General features: G+C 47.9%; 1 protein-coding gene across 1 annotated transcript; it reads left to right on the top strand.

Moving 5' to 3' along the window:
- The first annotated feature begins 2401 nt into the window (after positions 1 to 2401).
- On the top strand, positions 2402 to 20826 carry AKAP8 (A-kinase anchoring protein 8). Its single transcript, XM_085317057.1, has 16 exons — positions 2402 to 2446; positions 3359 to 3446; positions 4437 to 4469; positions 5494 to 5580; positions 6300 to 6591; positions 7810 to 8416; positions 8897 to 9038; positions 9459 to 9508; positions 10196 to 10229; positions 12001 to 12097; positions 12348 to 12489; positions 13131 to 13224; positions 14643 to 14773; positions 16214 to 16309; positions 19669 to 20344; positions 20653 to 20826. The coding sequence occupies exons 1-15, from the start codon at positions 2402 to 2404 to the stop codon at positions 20320 to 20322; spliced, it is 2592 nt and encodes an 863-aa protein (XP_085173183.1). The 3' UTR covers positions 20323 to 20344; positions 20653 to 20826.
- Positions 20827 to 21443: the final 617 nt, after the last annotated feature.

The following is a 21443-nucleotide window of genomic DNA, read 5'->3' as shown; positions in this document are numbered from 1 at the left end:
TCTTCACCGCGATCCGAGTTTGACAGCTTGGTTATTTCTCCAATTGTTTCAAATCTTAATTCATTTAGATGCAACCCAGCCCATAGGTTTGGAAGATGAGCGCTACTAGATATAAAAGTTGGTATCCCGTTGCTGGTATCCTCTCCCGCTTGCAGATGCGTGCGTGTTTTGAGTCCTCTTTCCTCCTTTATTTCAAACTTTGCTTATGCCATTGCTCTAATTCGAAGACGCGGGGGTCCCAGGAGGGCAATTTTTTGCCTTGTTGTTCAAAACATTYCCTTAGTTGTGTAGCATAATTACAACTGCTGCAGAATTTTATAAATAATACAGTGTGGCTGTTCTGCTTTTTGTTTTATTGAGCTCCCTGGTACCCAGCACATCGCTTGCCGCAGAGATCGTGCGTAGTACATACGGACCTCTTGTTGATCTCGAAGGCAGACCTGTTGACAAGGTGCTCTTCCCAATTTCTCCTTTCTCCACCTTTCCCCGGCTTTTTGGAGATCCGATGCCTGACACCTCTTTCATCGTAAATTATTCCTTAAAGGCTTTTAGACTATTCTAGCAGTTTTTCTGGTATAACCATTGCACCAGCCTGAGTTCTCAAGTTGGTGGCAGTATTGAAGACGTGCAAAACATACATTTGTTTTGTTTATATCCCTGGAGAGGGGTATTTGTCCCAAGTGGTTGCAGCTCACCTGGTTTGAACCCAGAATGCGGAAAGGAACTTTGGGCCAAGAATGTGGTGGTTTGGCTCTTGAATGCCTGTGATCTATTTATTAGCCAAGATGAAGTGTAGACATCTACTTCTGAACTAGTCACCTGCTCTCCTGTATAGCAAAACACGCGCTTCTAGGGTTCACTTCATCTCCTCTTAAGGTAGATGCCTTAAATAGGACAGCCACGGTCTAGAAGCACTGTTTTTTCTCCATTGATAGCGGAGCGAATTTGGATGACTGGCTCAAAAGACTTGATGTTTAGACGTGTGAAAGTTACTCTAGAGGCTTCTTTTGCCTATTTCTGGCTTCCTAAAGTTAATTAGCTATTTAAGAAAGGCTTGAATCTTCCTTTTATCTTGTAGAAATCGTAATAGGTTAAAAACCCACGAGGTATGTTGCAGCTTTTACAGAAGTTTGACATGAATTTTGGTATTCATAATGTTGTAAATTCACGACGTTTTTCTAGTTCTTGCACGTCCACAGTTTTTRCAAATAACCTTCAGGTGAAGAACATCAGCCTCTGTGTCCCCTCTCTTTATAAATTCATTACACTTTCTTTGCATGTTGAGGAGTATTCTTGAGAATTGATTGTACGGTTCCATCTGCGCTCGTTTTTGAGAGAGAGAACATCTTCTGCAATCCAACAAATTACAGACCCTTGTGTAGCAYGTGATTTGTAGATGCAATTTAAGCGCTTAGCGATTCCAGCAGAAGACAAGATTTGTTCTCCCGGGTAAAGTCTTTGTCGAAATCAGCAGGAGGACTTCAAACTGACTCTGTGGAATTCCAGCTTTCAGAAATAATTTCCTGCTGTTTGTCCTGGGCCCCCAACATTTTTTTTTCCTTCTTGTGGGTATTAAACTTCAGCTCTCAGCATTTCAAATAAGCTGAACAAAGTAAACCTCTGCTGATGCTCCACGTTCTCTCAGTATGTGCGGCGCTTGCATAAGCACACCGGCTAAAATGTTTCCCACGCGCTTTCCTCGGTTCGGCCGGCTTCAGAAACGTTTTCGTGAGGATCCCGTGGGGACTAGGACATGGTGCGCTCGACTCCACAAAGTTTGTTGCTCAGGCCCGCTCCGTGCTTCTCGATACCCAAGGTCCTTTGCAGTACTTCTGCCAAGGTGGTCTTTTCCTGTTTCGCGCTTTATTTTGCCGCTCGTTTCCCAAGCGACGGTGTTTTATTGTGTGAATTTTTGCTCTTGGGAATGTGCCACTCTACTGCGGCTTCTCTGCTCCTTTGTACCAAGTCGTTAATACCCGAGCGTTTTGTCTAGTGTTTTCCTACATTTCAGTTTCAAAGGTAGATGTTCAGCTTTAATCACCACCCTCTTAAATTGCCTGGAGTGCTTGATGAGAGAAAGTTTGAGCGCCTTGTTTAACCCAGATTTCTTCGTTTCTATAAAAGAAAATTATAGTCATCATAATACCTGTATAAATATAACATGTCCTACGTGTTTGTAAGCAAAATACTGAAGTATATGCATGCAATTAAAAGCAGGACAGCTTTTATTATACATAATCTAGAGGTGCAGCCTGGGAAGAACCTGCAAACAAAGCAGTCGGGCTGTTTCAGCTGAGGTGTTTCAACTGACCTGCCCAGAGAAGGAGCTTTCCCCTCTCCGGCTTTGTTCGTCTTCCCGCTTTTGTCTGACCGCGGAGGCAGTCCTTCAGCATACGTTCGGATGGCGCCTGTCACAACTGCAGGCCTGGCGTCGCTTAAAACGACCGTAATGAGAAGAGAGAGTGCTGAGCGAAGAAGTATTAACAGGAGGGGGATTCACAGYGCGCTGGCTCAGAGGGAGAGGAGGTTATTAAAGGGAAGAGAAACTACAGAGACAGTRGAGGGAGGGAGGGAAGGCAGATAGGGGAGAAGTTTGGACTGATGCGATGGGTGCAGAAATACTCCTATCTGTAGCCAGGCAGCGTTTGTTTTCCTTGTGGACCAGCTTTATTTTTGATCAGAAAAACTTACATGAACTGACTACAGACAAATTTTTCTTTGTTTTCCTGTAGCAACAACCAAGACTCCTTAGATTTTAAGTGCTTTCAGTGAAATACCCGAGTATATTGCTTTAGTTTTCAAAATTCATTTTAGGAGATGCTCTCAATGTTTTGTTGCTGGTTGGGGAAGCACGGAGCTTTTTTTTTTCTATCCCAAAGCTGGCAGATGCCTTTTCAGCAGGTCAGAGCATGCCAAGCCCGTTGCAGGTCTTCAGGGGCTTTCTTGGTGCTCGAATTTCTGTGCCTCTCCACAGCTCACCGATGAGTATAATTTTACTGGCAAATGCAGCCATCCTAGGGAAAAGCAACTTCTGCTGATGTAGCATCGTTTAGACTCGACGCCTCTGCTGATGTAGTTTGCAAGAGGTGATGGTTTGCGTCTAGGCTGGATGTAGCGGCGTCGAGTACCTTTTAAAAATTTTTATGTCTTTGGAAACGCATCATGTTCTTTAATTCCCCATCTCAAAGTGCCTTGTCACACTTCAGGCTGATTAAAAACAAACCTGGAACAAAGCATTTGTGTGGGGCTTCGGGYGCGTCTCCCAAACGATAAAAGTACAAGTGCAGTTAAGGACTTTATGGGTTTTAGGGTTAATTAAAGGAAACTAAAACTGTGCTAATGCCATAGGTAACTGGAGAAAACACTCAATCCTTATACTAGCTCAATTTTTATTTATTTTTTTGCAGGTTATGGCACCTGGAGTACTGGGACCACCAATACTCAAGGTAAATTTCATATATGTATTTATATAAAGCATATCTGGGATATATTTCAGCTTACAACCTCTCTGTCTCTAGGATATAACTTTTCTTTCTCTCTGGGCAGAGTAGTGTAGTATTGTACTTCTTTTTGTTGACGTTTAGCCTTCATTCTCTTCTACCTAGTAACTTGGCTCTTGGAGTTTGTTTGTTTGTTTTAAGCTTCATCCCATCATCTTGTGATATATTCTAATTTCCACCTTCTGAGGGTTGTATATCGGAGGAACTACCTTAGGGCTGGCCTCAATTTTGCATGTGACTGATAATGTGCTTCATTTTATCACATGGAACTTATTAGCATTGTAAAATGAAGCATGTCCTGAAGTATTTGCCAGATTGGGCTCTCCGCTTTGAACTTCTTCCCAGCCTAGACAATAGTGGAAGAAGCGAGATGCTTCCGCAAGTAATACAATCTTCCTGAACGCATTTGCCTTTGCTGCAGTTTGGCTGCCGAGCGCATGTTGAAACTGAAACTATTCATACGAAATTGCAGCCTGGTGTATGAGTCGCTTCTGCTTCGTGGCTCAGATCTAGGAATAATAAGAACTGACTGCGGTCACGAACCGTTCTGCGGTTCCTCTGGATGAGGCTGTAGCTTGAGGTGAGAGAGGAACTGCAGGTGATTACGGTCTCCTGTGATGGGTCTGTGCTAAGCAGAGCACTTCAGGGCTGTAAAACAACAAACACCAGATCAGATAATTGAAAGTGTTATGAAATTGTGGTGTGTGTGTGTGTGTGTATATATATATATATATATATGTATATACACAGACACATAAAATCCATTTCATTTTCATAAGTAGCTCTTGAAAGTACTAGCTTCTTTCCCAATCTATGCAAAAAGACGCGTAATATTTACAAGCATTGACTGGAATTATGTATATTTAATCGTGAGCTCATGACTTCTATGCTTTGTTGCTTTTAGTGCTGAAACAGTCTTTCTTTTGCCCTGTTAAGGTACATAYGCGACAAATGCGACAAGCTGGCAAGGTACGTGTTCCGTGTGTTGTGTGTTCAGCTGTTTCTGTGCTCTCCTCAGCCTCTTAAGTTGGTCTGAACATTTGGAACTGTTTTGCAGCTTGCGGGCTGCCTTCACTTGGAARTTAAAAGTGTGCAAAGATGTGATCTAAGTCTTTGCTCATTCCTCATGGTGCACTGTTAGAGTATCCAAAGGGCAGAGCAGCTTCCAGGAGAAGCCTGAGATTATTTTTACCTTGCTCCATGATTGTGCCTTTTTTTCGCTTTTGCTGAAGAGAAACTTTGTCCTGACTAGAAGCCAACGTCCTCTTAAAATGGGAAAATTAATTTGTGAATTAGGAAAGCTCATTTGTCTTACGTCTGCATTGCTCGTTTGATCTGGGATAGCCAGATATGTGTGTTAATAAAATAATACTGATGCTTTCCCCCAACGGAAGCCCAAGGTTGGCCCTTGTTATGCCACCACCTTGATGGTATACAAATGCAGTTGTCCACATGTTGGCTAGCAATTTTGCAGCAAAGTATCTTTTGCATTTCTCTAGTAAACCTTTCCTCTCAGAGAAATGTTTAGTTAATTAGCCTGGGCTTGAATCGTATGGCTGTTTTAGGCTATTTTTAATGCCTTCCCCAGGGAAGGACTAATGGCTGCGATGCTTTATGAAATACTGTTTCTTTGATCCTCGCAGTAAAAAAAAAATAAATATTGCACTGCACGTTGGGCTGTAGATTCAAACCTCCCAGGTCAAGTCACGTGTAAAAATGATTTTTTTTTTTTTTTTACCTTCTATTATTTCTCTCTTTGTAAAGCCTGGGAGCACAAGGCAAGGACTAACACCCTATTGTGCTAGGTCTTGTGCAAATACGGAACAGAAAGGCAGTCCCCTGCTCCGGAGAGCTTACAATCTGAATAACAACAAAAGTGGCCAGATGGAAACGGGCAGATGGGGGGAAATGCAACGGAACGACGAGGCAACGGGCGCAATAGGCAGCGGTATCGGCGCACCAGCGGCCTTAACTGTTGTCAATTTTATTGTAGGCATCGCGGCCAAGGAGAATTATGAGGGATCTTCATGGCACACTTGGCAGTCACTTTACGAGAGCCCTAGGAGTGACATAGCAAAGGGTATGCCAGGTCAGAAGCAGCAATCGAAGAGCTGTTGAGAGGAAGCTCGCTTTTTTAGCGCAGGGCTCAGGACGCGTTCAGAGGAAGAGGCTGGCGGTTCGGCGAGCGGGGGCGGGCGCGGAGGTGTTAGGAGTCTCCGGGGGCGCAGCCCTCTCGTTCCGCATCTTCAACGTTGCGTTAAGCGTGACGCGAGCGCGGCTGTAGCGCATTGCTCTTTCTTCAATGTTACGCTGTCACCACAAGGTGGCTGGCTTTATGTTCTTTATTACTCGCTGCTTTGATTTTTCTGGTTAAACTGCTTCGTAGCTTTAGTTGTCTTGGCTGGATACGTGGTTACGTGCCCAGCAGCCAGATTCTCTTCGATATTTTTGTCGGGCTGCACAGTGTAGATGGCTTAGGCTGACAAAACCCAGCAGCGTACACTGAGTTCATTCTAAAAATCCCTACTGGGACCAGTAGCGTTCTGTTTCCTAGCAGTTAAAGTCACCAGAATGCACTCTTGGCCTTCAAGCTTTTAGGGTTGGGGTTGAACAAGGAACTTCCTGACTCTTGACGTCTTTCATTTTATGAAGCCAGATTTCCTTTRAGGAGTAAAGCCCAGCTGCAGCCTTGCCTAGTAGGGTCCATAGCATCCAAACTCTTCTTCCAGGTATCTGTGTCTTTATGATACTGTATTAACATTGTTTTTTTTTTTCTTTTTCTCCCCTCTTTTCTGCCAGGCTATGAAGGCTATGACTATTACAATACCCAAACSACTGCTGCTAACACAGCAGCCACGTACAACTATGGTGCAGCAGCTGCTGCCACCTCCAGTTCTTGGGAAACTCCCAAAACTTCYGATATGAGCATGAACACCGATGTCAACACCAGCATGCCCGTCGCGTCGTACAGCACCGAAACTGGGACGAACGAGAACTCGGATTCCATCATAGCCAAAATTAACCAGCGTTTAGATATGCTATCAAAGGAGGGCAGTGGTGGAACAGGCGAAGGCATGGAAGACCAGGAGAGGTGACTCTTAGACTTGTTTCTTTTATAACAAAAATGAACATTCTGTTGTCACTGCAACTTCAAATCAAACTGCTCCGATTGTATTGGCATGATTCAGCACTTGTTGTTGAGAAAACAAGCTTGTTTGCCTGCAGTTCCTTTTTTTTACCTGTCCTGATTTTGTTTTTAATTTTTTATATATGTATGCATGTTTCAGGCATTAAAAGCCACTTTGTTGATTGACTTAATACATTTTTACAGGCATTTTTTCATTTGCTTTTTTTTTTTAAAGTTTCGTAAGGTATCTTTTCATGTGCAGGAGGGCTTTTTTGTTTGTTTTCTCATAGAGCTCTAGTACTTTTTTTTTTTTTCCTCCCACTATGTTAAATTATGCCAGTCTGGAGAGTTGTTTCCTTTTGTTGCATGCTTTGCTGCTCAAATGGTAACACACATCCTGGCAAGAGTTACGAAATAAATGAAGCTTCACCTTTCTTTGCTATTTGATATTTGCTGCTTCAGTCAGCCGAGATACTGCCAATTAATGCTTATCTGCATTAATTCCATACCTGGAGGCACAGCTAAGAGTTTTCATCTTAAGGACAAGGATTACTTGTTTTCTCATGTTGTTTTTTCCCTGCTGTTAGATTAACTTGCAGATTGGACAAAGCCYTGGAGTTTTCCTCTTTCTAGTAAAAAGGGTCTTTTTAGGTCTTTACAGGGCTTCTCTTTCAAGCCAGGAATTGCCATTTTGTTCGTATCAGTGTCTAGTTGTTTTGATGTTCCTTTTTTTCTTGCAGCTGAGATTCTTTGCTGGTATGTCYCCTTGCAGTTCTAAGCTGCTGACCCTGAAAATGAGAAACAGCATTTTCTTTTGGCTTTACCTTTGCATGGGTTGTTGTAGGGAAGATTTTGGSATCTGCCTTTCAACAAAGGGAGTGTAATTTGGGCTGATCTGCTTCTGTAGCACTGTATAACATCTCCAAAGGGTGTTTTTTCAGATATTTGTATGGAAAACAGTGGATTTGGGGGTGTTCTTGTTTTTCCCCTCTTCTCCAAGCTTTCTGAGACTAGGGAAAAGGAGATGTGGAAGGAAAGTGCTCAGTAAGCAAGGTTTAATAAAATTGTATTCTTATTCTATTCTTCTAAGAACGTTTGGATTGTGATAATAAATAGGTACAAACGGTTGGGTGGTGTGTGGGACCGTTATGCTAGCTGCTGACTGTTCTATTTGCTGTGCAGCTCTTTCAGGTTTGAGTCTTTCGAATCGTATGACTCGAGGTCTTCAATGAACGACCGTGACATGTACAGATCTGGCTACGATTATGGGGAAGTGGGAACCGATCGGAACGATTCCTTTGGGAGCCAGTTCGACAACCGCAGGGATCAGTCGCGCAACCGAGGAAACAACTACGGCCTCATCCGAGGAAGGGGGCAAAACCGCGTTCAGAATCGGGGGCGTCTCAACACTTTCAATCGCAGTGACCACTTCATGCCCTCCTCCAGTACGGAGCGCCTGTCGGCTCGCTGGAATGAGTTGAACTACATGGGTGGGCGCGGGATGGGCGGGCCTGGTCCCAACAGGCTCCCTTCTCTCTTCTCCCAAGCCCTTGTCCCTGACTACGGCGACTATGGAGACTATGGAGATTACGGTGACTACGGCGACTATGGAGACTACGGCGATTATGGTGACTACGGCGACTATGGGGACTATGGAGACTATGACTATGGCATGATGGGCGTGTCGGGCATGGGAATGGGACGGTACGGTAACATGCCGTACGGAATGGGGCGGCAACGAAACAGAGACAGAGTGAGTACGGTGCCGTGGCACCTGAACACCCTCACGGTAAGTTGTCACTGTTTTTCCTGTAAAATTCCAGTCAGCTTGCTTTTTGCTCCTGCAGTCAGCCTCAGCGCTAGGCTTTGCTGTTAACCTGTAGAATTCAGTTTTTTGGAGACGTGCCGGTCTGCCTCAGGTGGCTTCCACCTCTGAAAAATTGAAGTCCTCCCAGAGAGAGCAAAGTGTCAGGCAGCTTGTGGGTTCCTATGGGTTGTTTTTCTTTTCTTTTCTTTTTTTTTTTTTTTTTAAATAGAGCCTCTGAACACTTATCCCTTCCAGAATCAGCTCTGGAGGGGGGTGGGACGCTAGCTTGTTTGTTCAAGCTAGCTATAAGTAAGGCGGTAAATCCTTTTATAGCCAGGTAGAAGTCTGTGGGGGTCATGTGGGCTTAAACTGTTGGGGGAGGCATAGCAGGAGGATGGACTATTTTGATAAGCGCTTCGGTACCTAGAGCTGATGAGGGTGACCGGTTTCTTCCAACTGTAGCCCAAAAGGAGAGGTTTCCGCAACCGTTCGGGAGGGCGATCAGATAGCGAAGGAGGTCGCAAGCGAAAACAGTCCCAAAGCGGAGATGAGCCAGACAGCAAACAGGCAAAGACTGACAGTGAAGGAGATGACACTGAGAATGGTATGTGCCTGTCTTTGTTCTCTAGTGCTAGTCACTGTTTCTCCCTACGTTTTTAAGTGTTTTATCTTTCAACTGGCTGTTGACTGTTAATTTCCAGAGCTGTTGTACTCATTAGCCTCTAGCATTGCTGATATTGTAGCACTCCTGTAAGTGCCTTCTTGTGCACCGTGTTTATAGTAGTGTTTTACGGCTTGAAACTAYATCAGTGCTCGAGGTTGGTATCGTGAAAGTAATGGCAGTCTGCAGCAGAGGCTGACAGGCAAGGAGAAAACAGTGAGCAGTTTATCTTCACTGGGATTTTGAGCCGTTATCCCAGTACTTGGTGACTTACTAGATACCAGCAGGGCCCCTTGCAGCTTTGAGTGGGAGAAAATAAAGTACTTCCTCCGACACCWGCTAAATGATTTTTCTTGTGTGCAGCAGATGAGGGCGAAGGAGAAGAAAAATCGGGAGATGAAGCTGACAAAGGTGTAAGTAACTTTTTTTTTTTTAAGTCTTTGTGACAAATGTGTGAGCATTTAAGCACTGYAGCACTTTCCTCTCTTCCCTTGACAATGTTGCAGGCAGAATTTTTAGAATGATCCCAAACTAATATTCTAAACGCACATATTCTGAAAGTTCTTGTTTCTCCTAATTTCCCCGTGCCCTTCAACAAGGGTTACTGGCAGACTCGTTTGCACAGAGGTGCTTTTGCCAAGGTCCTAAAAACACAGTAGCGCAAGATTTAGGGCACAGCACCTGTAYGTCTGCTCCTGGCTCTACCGGCAAGTCTCGTTAGGGCTAAGTTCCGATTAGGGATTGGCTTTTTTACTTTCTTTGGTTTGTTTGCYGAGATAGATGGGGCTCGTTGTCATTTGTCTTAAGTGACTTGTGACTGGATGTAGTCATTAGTAAGGTGCTATGTGAAGGAGTGACTCTTCTGTGAAATATTTTAAATTCGACAGAAGCAACGCGTAGTTGTTTCCCACATTGGGTTACATCTCACTGTTATTTTGTAAATGTTGTGATTCAAAAGTGTTGACATTTAATCCCCAAATGACACAACCCATCCTCTGCTCTACAGTCTTGCTGGTGGCAGGATGGACTGTGAAACTTCCAAACCTCAGTAAATGACAATGATTTCTTTTTGTCCTTTTTGTTTTGTTTTTATTTTCCAGGAGAATGGGAGTTGTGGCGATTTGGCAAAGGAAGGTAGGGTGGCTCCCCCAGCGCGCAGGTCTCCCATGAACTGGACGTACTCCAAACTGGTGTGCTTTTACCTTCTGGCACTATCTAGAGGGCTTTTTTTTTTCTTTTTCTTTTCTTTTTTGTCAAAAGCTGTTGCAGCTCTGGTTGTGGCGTGTTAGGGCTCCGGTAGGTGTGCCACTGCCCRTCATGGCTGTTTTGCAGGGTAGTAATGAAGTGGCTGCACTGCTTCTAGGCTTCTTCATACGGACTYGTATGAACGCACGGGCAGAGAGGAAGTGTTAGCCGTAGCATCAGCTTATCTTCCTGCCCGGCTTGGATGAGGTTGATGAGGGAGCGCACGTCTAGCCACAGGGCAGAACGAAACCAAAATTGTCATTAACCAAATCGCTTTCACTGGTGGYTTCAGTCACTATGTTAAACCCTGTGTATATATAAATATTTCCCCCCCAAATAGATGGGACTATATCAAAGTATATCAGATATTTAAAAACTAAGATGGTCTAGAGGAGCTGAAGCCACTTCAGCTGCTTTTGGATTTAATTCTTTGGAGTTTAGAGCAAGGTTGTGCCCCATTTGAAAGTGTTTGTGCGAGGGCACGCTGCCTCTTGAGTTCTCATATGCGTTGGCAGTGGTTTGCTTTCAGGAAAAAAGCTTGAATGTCGTTGATCATGTTCTCTTTGCCCATTTGGATCTTGTTTTATGACTTCAAGATTCCCTTGGTTTTAGGATTTATCTGGCTTTTTCGAGCTTTGTATATCCCTACAGATTTGAAATTATGACTGTTCTGTGAGACTGTACAAAGCAGAGGAGTTGGAGCTTGTTAAATACTGGAGACACATGCACTAGGTTGATTATACTTCTTAGTTAGGACATGCCAACCCCAAGCATATTTTACCTTTACGGAATGACTTGGGGGAACAGCATGAACAGCTGCTGTTGCCCATTTTCRATTATTCTCAGGATTGAAACCAGCTATAGCTGGATGCTCAATTTTTGTTGAAGTCTCCCTCCGATAACCAGGTCTTGACCTAAAGTGGAAGTTCTGGTCTCTGCACTCCTTCATCCAAAGACGTTGCGGGTGAATTATTACCTGAGCATGTTGCGTGAGGCCAATATACCTCGGACCCATTACTCACAGCTTCCTGCCCTAAAATACTGCATAGATTAGGCCAGCTAAATTCTTGGGTCTGCTGCTTTCTCTATAATTCTTAAAGCTTTTTGGAAGGCAGCATGAGGAGTAGGCCTAAAACTGTCCTAAAGAAGCAGAACTGCTGCTGAGGCACTAACAACATCTGTGCTGCCTTTTGTTACCTGACTTTCCTAAGTAACTTTTTCCCTATGGAAAAACAGACAAAGAGGAAGAAAAGAGAGTACAGGGAGAATAGCTCTTCCCAAGGAAGTGAAAGAGAGAGTTGACTTTGCAGCAGTGCTTCTGTGGCACCATGAAAGTCAGGACTCTTGTGACTGCTCTTTCCAGTAACRGCTTGTCTCGTTGCTGTCTACAAAGACTTAAGTTAATGTTGCAACTTGAGGAAGTTGGAGGACGATGGCTTTATGCCGGAGACCTGAGAAAGAGGCTGCTGCTTACCTGTGGTCAAGAAGCTGACTTGTGGGAGGGAGGGAAAACGGAAGAGTTGCCAGAGACCRGGAGAAATTACAACTTCCCAAAGCCAAGGGTAAATAGGAGGCTAAGGAAGCAAGCTCCCAAAGTATCTCGGCCAGCAAAGCGTGTGGACGTGAGTTGTTACACGGCAACTCCTGAATTTTTCCCTAGCATCTGGAGATGGCTGTGACGATGATGATGAGGAGGTGAAAAAGAAGAGGGAGAAGCAGCGGAGAAGAGATAGGATGCGTGATCGGGCAATGGACAGGTAAGAGGAATGACAAGCTGGCACTTCTGTGAATAGTCACTRTAATGTTTGAATTGTCCTTATAATATTCAGCCAGAATATTCCTCTGTGCAGATGTAGGAGAAATCTGAAGCGCTAGCTGAAGTTGCACTACAAAATAAAATTATGTTATCAGAACAAAATGGCATTTTGAATCTTGAGGRAAAAGATTATAGGTAGAAAATTAAATGCTTAACTTGTTCCTGATTTGTGGTTCTATTGCTCTGCGTAGAATCCAGTTTGCCTGTTCTGTGTGCAAGTTCCGCAGTTTTGAGGAAGAGGAAATCCAGAAACATCTACAAAGCAAGTTTCACAAAGAGACCTTGCGATACATAGGTACCAAACTTCCAGACAAAACCGTTGAGTTTCTGCAGGTATGTGGGTAGCCCAGCGTTGGTTTAACCTTTCTGTGACTTTTCTGCATGACTGCTGGGCTGTTTGGGGATTTCTGTACTCGTGGGAAGAATGAAGGGGCTCATGAATTCATTCACGTACAGCTCCGACTTTGTCGGCTCACGTCACTTGTTAATGTGTCACTTGGTGACATCAGTTGACGTTAGGTGGTTTCTCGTGCAAATAACCGTTTCCTTCCCAAAAGGAATTTAAACAGAAAAGCCAGGAATGAATATTCTGTCAGTTGTCCTCTCCTTCCTCTGGCCTAGCTGTGTAGATGGCAAGAGAGAGAAGGGCTGGGATGTTTTATTTCCTGGATGACGATATTTGGGTTTTGGGGCTGTTAAGTGGCATCTTTCAACCACTTTGCCACTCCCTCAGTGCCCTTTAAAAACACGATCCTGACGGTGACAAGGAAATAGGCTTCGAAGAGGTGCTGGATTTGGCTCTGACTTGGATCTTTCAGGTTCTTGCTACGATAGAGATGACAGGGGCAAGAAAACATCTGGCTCATCTAGTTAGTTAACTAACATCGGTCTTCCATGTGGRTTTTCTGTAGAGATTTCATTTCCCCTTCGCGCTACTCGATCGTCTCGGTGAGTTCTGTCGTCTTCCCCTCTAGGAGTACATCGTCAACAGGAATAAGAAAATTGAGAAGCGACGTCAGGAGCTGACGGAGAAAGAGGGAACAAAACAGAAGCCGGATCCGTTTAAGGGTAAGGAGCTGTTCCGTGCCCAGAGCCAAGCGTTGATGCCTGCCTGCTTAAGGACCTGCTGTGATTCAGGACTCCTGTGGGCAGGCCCAGACACGGGGTGTTTGTAGCCCGTTACCTGTTGATAATAGCAACCGGCTCATATGTTAAACAGGCCCTTGGATGCCCAAGCTTGGCCGTCTCCTTTAGCAGAAAAGCAGCCACCTTGCGCACGCTGTGAAAGGGGGTTGTCTCCAAAACGCGGGAGCGKGGCAGGCTGACCGGAAGGACTTAATAGGCTGATGGCAGCTAAAAAGAGTGGGGGGCCAGGACTGAAGGGACCACCCGTATCCTCTGTCAGAACCTGCAGTACTGCCTCTTTACCATGACCTACAAAATCCGCCAGAACCTCGTAGGTTCACTTGTGACTTTGAGAACTGCTGCATCTTGCAAGTTTTTCAAGAAAACAAATGCACGTGACTTTGCATTTGTGCCATTGTAACTCCACGTCAGGTTCTGTCTGTTAAAATCTAGCCAGCTTTGTGAAATGAGTTGTCTTTTGGGAAAGAGAGAACACTCGTCCTCACTGTAGCTCTTCATGCAGTAGGTTCATGAAACTGTTGCAGTGGTACAAATACTAAAATAGGTGGACAGTGAAAAGCTCCCCRAGGATCGTTGATTTTGTGGTCGTTAAGCTAATACTGCTTGGTCCTGGGTTCGCTTCTAACGCTGAAAGAAACTTTTGAAAGCRGTGAGGTTGATCCACGTGGGCTTTGGTGGAAAGTGAGATGGGAAAATCCACCTAGCCTGATCAACACACCTATCTCCTATATAGTTTGCCCCCCCTCAGCCACAAAAGAACATTTGGTCCCGGTCTGGGAGACTGGTTCTGTCGTAGTGAGTGTAGTCTAGTTAAGCTGCACGTTGAYTCCCAAAACGAGTGCCCAGGCTTTTTGGTGGAGGATCTGAGCATAGGAAGAAAGAAGAAACGATCCTAAAGCTGGGGGAAAATCGAGTTGTCCGTTCCACCTTTGTGACCTTTAAATCAGATAGAGGCTTGGAGAGGCAGGCTGGTTTCGACTAGGATAGAGGAAAACAGGGTTCAGTTCCTGGCTTTGCCTCAGGTAAGTTGGTTGCTTTGTACCTTGGGCTTGTTACCCCCAAAACTACCTCTCTTCCTCCCGCAMTTGTGTGCTGCATTGGTAAGCTCTGTTTAAGAGCAGAATTACCACAGCTTCTTTCCTCCTTGTGTTAAAATAAGGTATGTGAGCTTTGTCTCTAAAGGGAAGGCAGAAATGGCAAGGAATACGGGTGCTGAGTTAACTTGTTGGCCATGAGCTGGGGAGGAGAGCATTACTGGGTTAGAGGGGGTGGAAATGGGCATTAGCAGCAGAATGTGTTATTTGCTTTGAATTTTGGCTGACGCTACCTCGTTGMTGTAGGTATTGGCCAGGAACATTTCTTCAAGAAGATCGAGGCAGCTCACTGTATGGCTTGTGACATGTTAATTCCTGCACAGAACCACCTTCTCCAGAGGCATCTGCGATCTGTAGATCACAACCGAAACCGCAGAGTAAGCATCTGGAGCGTTTAATCTTTGCTGAGAGCCTGGGTAAGGGGGGTGTCAGCCTGGGCTTGAGGTTTCCTTGTGGCTTTGGCTCGTTTTGCTTTTTGCAGCCTCTGAAAACATACAGGATGAGGGACTGAGCAGGGAACCGCGAGGGGTCTGTGGGATGCTGGTGGGTGGCCTGGGCAGGCTTTGCCCTTTTGTAGGGAAATCCGAGCAGCTGAGCAAATGAGAAACACTGGGGTGCTTCTGGAAGTGGGAGGGATGATGAGCGGAAGAGGTTAGATTGAAAGGGAGACCCGGGCTTTTCGTTTGCGTGTTAGCATGGTACGTGAGTRATTTTATTTTATTTTATTTTATTATTTATTTATTCATTTTGTAACTTGGACCGCCAGTAGGAACTGAAGCGGTTGCRCCCTCCCTGGCCGGGCTTGGGAGAAAATCCTCTGGGTCAGGAATGGTGTTCGGGGTTTGCGCGTTCCAGGCAGGCAGGGATGGGATCCACTGTTACGATTGACTGGTCTGTGATGATCACAGCTTTGCAGAAATAACCGATACCTTTTTCTTTCCCGTTGGGGTCAGGCTGCTTGAAGCTCAGGCATACTGTATAAATTTGCAGGTGAAACGTTCTTTCCTCAATTCGCAATGCTTTCTAGGACTCTTTCCTAAAATCACCTCTGAGGGAACATTGAGGACACTTAGGGAATTCAGATATAAGCTGTGTCTAATTTGGCACAGGTTGTAGAGGGGGTTCTAAATCGAACGGGTCAGTCCAGTCCCAGGTCAAGGAGCGGCAGTGGAAGGGTTGTGCTGGTAAAAAGGAAGGAAGGAAGGAAGGAAGCAGCAGTTTTTTTTTTTTTTTTCTGCTGTATGGTGTAATCGCAGATTCTGGCTGTCCAACTCTAGCTGCTCCAAATCTTTGGAGAAAACAAGCTCTGCAAAACCAGCCAACCCCTCTGGAAGCTGTTTCAGACACTGCTCCAGGCACCACTTCACAGTGGTTGGGGAGCTGCCTTAGCTGCCAGTAGCACGGAAGTCTGTGCGGGTTGTCATCTCTCAAYGCGAGCCCAGATTGGGACAGGATTGAGGTTCAGTCAGAACAGAAACACGCGAGTACCGCAGGGTCGTCTCCGTCTCCGCTGTGTTGCCCTCTGCGTAACTATCCTGGCCTCTTCTGCGCTGAGGATCGTTGGATATTCGGGTGATGTTCCAGCTGTTGGTGCTGAAATGCATTTTCTTTTTCCAGGGCTTGTGTTAGCAGATGAAGGGCTGATGCTCCCTTGCCTCGTTTTTCGCGACCTGCTCAGGGGAACTGCCTAGAGTGGGAAAYTGGGTTTTCCAAGCCTTGCTGAGAAGGAGGGAATATAGCATCTCAAGCCAGACCCCTGTGGGAGCTCTTCCCCTTTCAGCCTGGCCCGGTAACCCCCATGTTTCTTTGCTTTCTAGATGGCTGCGGAGCAGTTCAAGAAGACCAGCTTACACGTCGCCAAGAGCGTCCTCAATAACAAACACATCGTCAAGATGCTGGAGAAGTACCTCAAGGTGAGTGAGCAAGAAAGTCGTCAGCTTGTGCGGAGTTGCCGGAGCAGTGGGGGACAGGCTCTGCCGTGGTCTCCGCCTTGAATGCTGGAGTAGCGCGGAGCACGGAGCCGAGTATTCGCTGTGTGTGCTGCATGTTGGTCACAGAACGCCCTGCTACGTACGGTGCGGAGAAGTGTAGGTTCCACTCCGCTCTCTTATCTATAGCGTAAATCTTAGGTCTGGTTTCTTTTTCTCTATAGGTGGTTTACCACTTCTCATGTTTTTTTTGTTTTTTGTTTTGTTTTGTTTTTTAACTTGCAGACTGTACCTACTGTAATTCCCAGGCGCACGTAGCTCAGTTATGAAACCATCCAAATGGAAAAAAAAGTAGCGAAAGGAGCTCCAGTGCCCTCACGCCAGCCCTCGAGCTGCGGCCTGGGGGCCGGGTTCGGCCCAGTGCAGAGAGCGAGCGTGCAGACTGGGTAGGCGCCAGTTGAGTCCCACAGGACTTGAATTGGGCTTGGAAGGCTTCCGGGCCACCCACTAACCCCACCCTGCACCAGGGTGAATTTTACCCGGTGCAAACAGCCAGGCTCCGCAGCGCTCCCGGCAGCTCGACCGAGCGACGGAGCGCCCGGGGGCGTGCAATTCCCGCGGGCCGAAACGCTCCCGCTAGCCCCCCCCTCCTCCTCCCTTGAGATCCGAGCTGGGAAAGCGGCACAGAGCGCCCCAGCCGATCCGCACTGCCGAGACGGAGCGCGAGGAGAGGGGCAGGGCCTGCGCCAGGTAGGGTTTGGTTAGGCCCAAGCCAACACTCGGAAGGGCAGAAGGAAGCCGGAAGCCAGCGCAGTCTTCAGAGCATGGTGGTAATATGTTCCATGCGGAAGCGCCGCTGAGCGAGCGGGGCGGTGGCGTGCCGCCCGCCCCCCTCCCGCCCCGTTTCCAGGCGGCCTTTCCGAGGGACGCCCGTGTAGGAGCGCGTTGCGGTAATGCGGTCTGGAGGCGGCGCGGGCGACGGGCGAGGTCCGCGTCTCAGAGGAAAGGTCGCAACCTCCTCGCCGCGCGAAGACGAAAAGAAGCGCTTTTGCCTACTGCTGTTACCTGGAAGTCCAGGGGCAGCCCAGGATCCAACAGGAGCCCTGTTTGCAAACGTGGCTGACAGGGCAGGCGCACCCCCGCCTTCCCGCGGGGGAGCAGATGGTTCCCCTGTCCCACCGGCATCACTTTGGTCTTACCCGGATTGAGCCTCTGCCAGCTAGCTCTCATCATGCCCAGTCTCTGCTAGCCTCTAGCAAAACTGCGACTCCACCCTCTGGGTCCAGTGAAAGAGACTTTGAGCTGAGAGTTGTCAGCGTATGATGGCACTGCAGCCAAGTGATGAGGCTGTCTCCCCTAGCGGCCTCTCATACACGTTGAACAGGAGGGTGACACAAAAAACCCTGCGGTACCCCACACGAGAGAGCCCTCGGGGCAGACGAGCGTTTGCCCGGTGCTACCCTCTGGGATCTCTCAGAGGAAAAGAACGGAACCACTCAAGTGCAACTCCGTCTACCCTTGCCAGGGTCCGCAGGCACGTCAACAACACCTCATGATCAACGGTATCAAAGGCTGCCGGCAGATCTAAATGAATCAGCACTGGGCACCTGACCTTTGTCCATCGGCAGGAGGAGATCTTCGACCCATCCCAGCACGGTCTCCGTACCATTCCCAGGTGCAAAACCAGACTGAAAGGGGTGGAGGAAATCTGAGGATTCCAGGTAATGCCAGAGCTGCCTCGCCAAAACACTCTCGGCAACCTTCCCCAAGAAAGGAAGGCCGGAGACAGGGCGATGATTGACAAGACTGTCAGCGTCAAGAGATGATTTCTTGAACGTGGGCCTAACGATTCCTCCTCTGAGGGATGCTGGGCACCTCGCCCTTCCAAAGGGAGGCCGTGACAGTCCCCACCAATAGTGGACTTCATATCCCCCGTAGAGTTTACCAGCGATAACGGACTTGGGTCCAGATCGCAAGGTATTAGCCTCAAGTTCCCCCCTAGCCTCCAGAACCTCAGTAGGTAAGGCTGGCTGGCTGAACCTCAGCCAGAGAAGATTTAACATTGTGTTTGTCCTCCACCTGCATGGATCTGCTCTTGTGGAGGCAGCCAATCTGGTCTGAATCTCTGATCGATCTGGTCCGTGAGGCAGAAAACCGCACGAAACCTTTGGTCTGGCGAGCAGAGACGGCCTGGGTTTGCTGGGCTGTCCCGTCGGCGGCGTGCCTCCGCTCAGCAGGACATCCCAGACGCTGTGGTGGAGTGGGAGAGCTTCTCTCTCCTGGCCTCCAGCTCAGCTGTGGCGGGGGAGTTCAGAAGCTCTTGGTCACGGTCGATCAGATTTCAGGCGAGGTTTCTGCCGCTGGCATGCTGCCCTCCTCCCTTCCCATTTCATCTGTTGCAGGCCATCCGTCCGCGTACCTTGGTGACCTGTGAGGAAGGGAGAGGGAGTTTAGAACCACGCCGTGTCCTCGGCGGTGGCACGGTGGCGCCTGCTCTGTGGCAGGGCCGACGCTAGGGTCCGGCGCCCGCTGGCCGCGCGGTGCTCGCCCCCCACCTAACTGAAAATGCACGCAGAGCCAAACAAAACGGGCCCTGCCCCGATGGCAGCGGTGGTAGGAGCCCGTGTCGGCCCGAACGCAGGTAACGAGGTCGAACCCTCGGGGCCTCGATCTCCCGAGGAGATCCCTGCTAGCGCGTGGCGTGGCACGACGCGCAGAGCGAGAGCCCCGGGCCGGGGCTGCGCGTACGCGAGGTTAACATTAAGTTACGTCGCTTCCTACAGCTGGATTTCTTCGCTCTCCAGAGAAGGGTGCTAGGAAGGCCTGGAGCTTTCTGGTTGTCCCCGACCTCTCCCGCTGCGGGGCGTGGGGGGGAATTCAGTGCACCCAGCTGGGACCGGCTAGAGGTTGAGGAATTGTTTGTTTCTTTCTTCGTTTTTTTTTTCTTTTTTAAATGGTCTCCGTGAGCTGAGCTCCTCCCAGCTGAGAGCGCAGCCGACGGCCCCGGCTCGCTCTCGCCAGGCATCGCAGCACACACAGTCCTTCCTTAGCGTAGCGGCCATGCCCGGTACTCGCCCGCTGAGCAGAGCGGGGCAAGGGAGACGTAACGTACTCCGAGGTGCGGGATTCGAGCACTCTCCTGGGGCGCTTCTTTCTCGCTGAAAGATTAGCACGCGCGGTGTCTGTAGCAGCTTTGGGGCTTGACACGATGGATTTCCACGATTGAGAACCTGCCGTTTCCAATCGAGTGCGGTTGCAAAACCTCTGCTTTTCATGTCTGAGGTTCCCTCTACCTCGCTGCGGTCCAGTGACTCTTCTTCTCTCTTCCCCTCTCTCTTTGTCAGGGTGAAGATCCCTTTACGGATGAAATCGCCGACCAGGATGTGGATGAAGCGGAGGCCTTGGAAGGTGGAGATGGCGGCGGGGAAGGCGCAAGCGAAACCGCTACCGCAGAGACCGCCCAGGCGGAGGAAGGAGGAGCAGGGGACGCGGGCGACGCTGCGGACGTGGCTAAAGCGGGAGAAGAAACCGAAGGYGCTTCGGGAGAGTTGTCTAAAACCGAGGAGTTTCTTAAACACGTAGGGGAGCAAGATCGCCCGAAACAGCTGCTGATGCCCCCTTTCCTGCAAGATGAAGACCAAATGGAAGCAGAGGAGGAAGCTGAGGAGGAAGCAGAGGATGCGACGGCCRTAGCCGCTTCGGAAGCGGAAGCAGAGGCGCCCTCGGAAGCAGCCGTTGAGGCAAGCCCGGAGGAGCTGCCTTCGCTTTCAGAAACTCCCCAGGAGCCAGCAGCTTCCACAGAAAGCAAAACTGATGCCTGGGCAGCCAAAGAGAAAGAGGAGGAGGAGAAGGAGGAGGAAAAAGAGGAGGAGGAGGAGGAGGAGGAGGAGGAAGCCACGAGCAAGGCAGCGCCAGCTGGATGCAGTGAGCAGGAGGAGGAGGAGGAAGAGGAGGAGGAGGAGGATCCACCAGCAGCTGCTGAGCCGCAGCAAGAATAACTCTGTGAATGTTTGTGTGAAGGTGATTGTCCTGCACTGTTGTATAATCGATATTTTGAATTTTGTTTCGTTGGGTGGGTTTTATTTTTTTTCCCCTCCTGTCTTACCAAATGCAGTACCTGAACGTGCGGTGCCCGAAGCGTGGCCGGTTTGGGGGGTTTTCTTTTTATTCAAGGGGGAGGGACCGAGCYGCTCTGTTTCGGGAGCGGTCGTGCRYTTACCTTGTCTCGTTCGGTAGACTTGCTTAGTTCCACTTTCGATGTCCTTTCTTTTCTTTTTTTTCCTCTTTTTTTTTGCGTTTTTGTTCTTTTTTTTTCCTCTCTTTTTTAGGTTGAAGACTGCAGGAAGCTGTACATTCCCTGAGAAACACTTGAGCTGCCTCACCACCTTTTTTGAATTTTAGAATTGGAAAGCTGGGGTTTGCAAAATAAAGCCGTGATTAGAGCCTGACAGCTGTTTGGTTTTTAAGCACAGCAATAAAGCTGTATGATTTCTTGTGTGACAGAGATTTGGTCCTTTTCATGATCTCCCGTCCTAGTAATATTTAGGATACCATATTCCTCTGTGTAGGGAATATTTATGTGTTTACTCCCTGGAAAGGAGATATTTGGGGTTTTTTTTTGTTTTTTGATTTTGATTTTTTTTTTTAAGTCAGGAAATGCATTAACTTCATCTACCTCCACTACTGCATGAGAATTAGGGTCCGTAATTGGGTTTTTAAGCAGCAACTTGATTCCATCTAGCAATCAGGCGCCCGGTTTGCTCGGAGCGAAGCTGCGGCGCGAAGCCCGTTTGCCCCGACACGGCGGTTTTAAGGTCGCGGTCGCCTCCGGTCGAGCGCAAAACGCCGTTGCCGGACGCCGTCACGGGATTGACGAAGCTGGGTCGAGCTCGGCGGGTAGGCGCTGGCTTGTCGTTAAAATGTTCTGACCTGTGGCACGCGGCGTGAAGTTGGATGCGGACCCTCTACGGCCTGGAATCAACCCAGAGCTTGAAATTTGCAATAAATTTCCAAATCTGAAACAAATCTCCGGTTGTAATTGAGTTGCCGATGAGGCGTCTGCTCGAGCGAGCTCTGCCTCAGTTTCTCTTCTCTGCTACTTCTTTTTTTTTTTTTTTTT

This window comes from Rhea americana, unplaced genomic scaffold, assembly GCF_003343005.1.
Source record: "Rhea americana isolate MKP2758 unplaced genomic scaffold, rheAme1 scaffold_488, whole genome shotgun sequence".
In the NCBI taxonomy this organism is placed as follows: Eukaryota; Metazoa; Chordata; class Aves; order Rheiformes; family Rheidae; genus Rhea; species Rhea americana.
The sequence above is the reverse complement of the archived record's forward strand: the minus strand, read 5'-3'. Positions and strand labels throughout refer to the sequence as shown.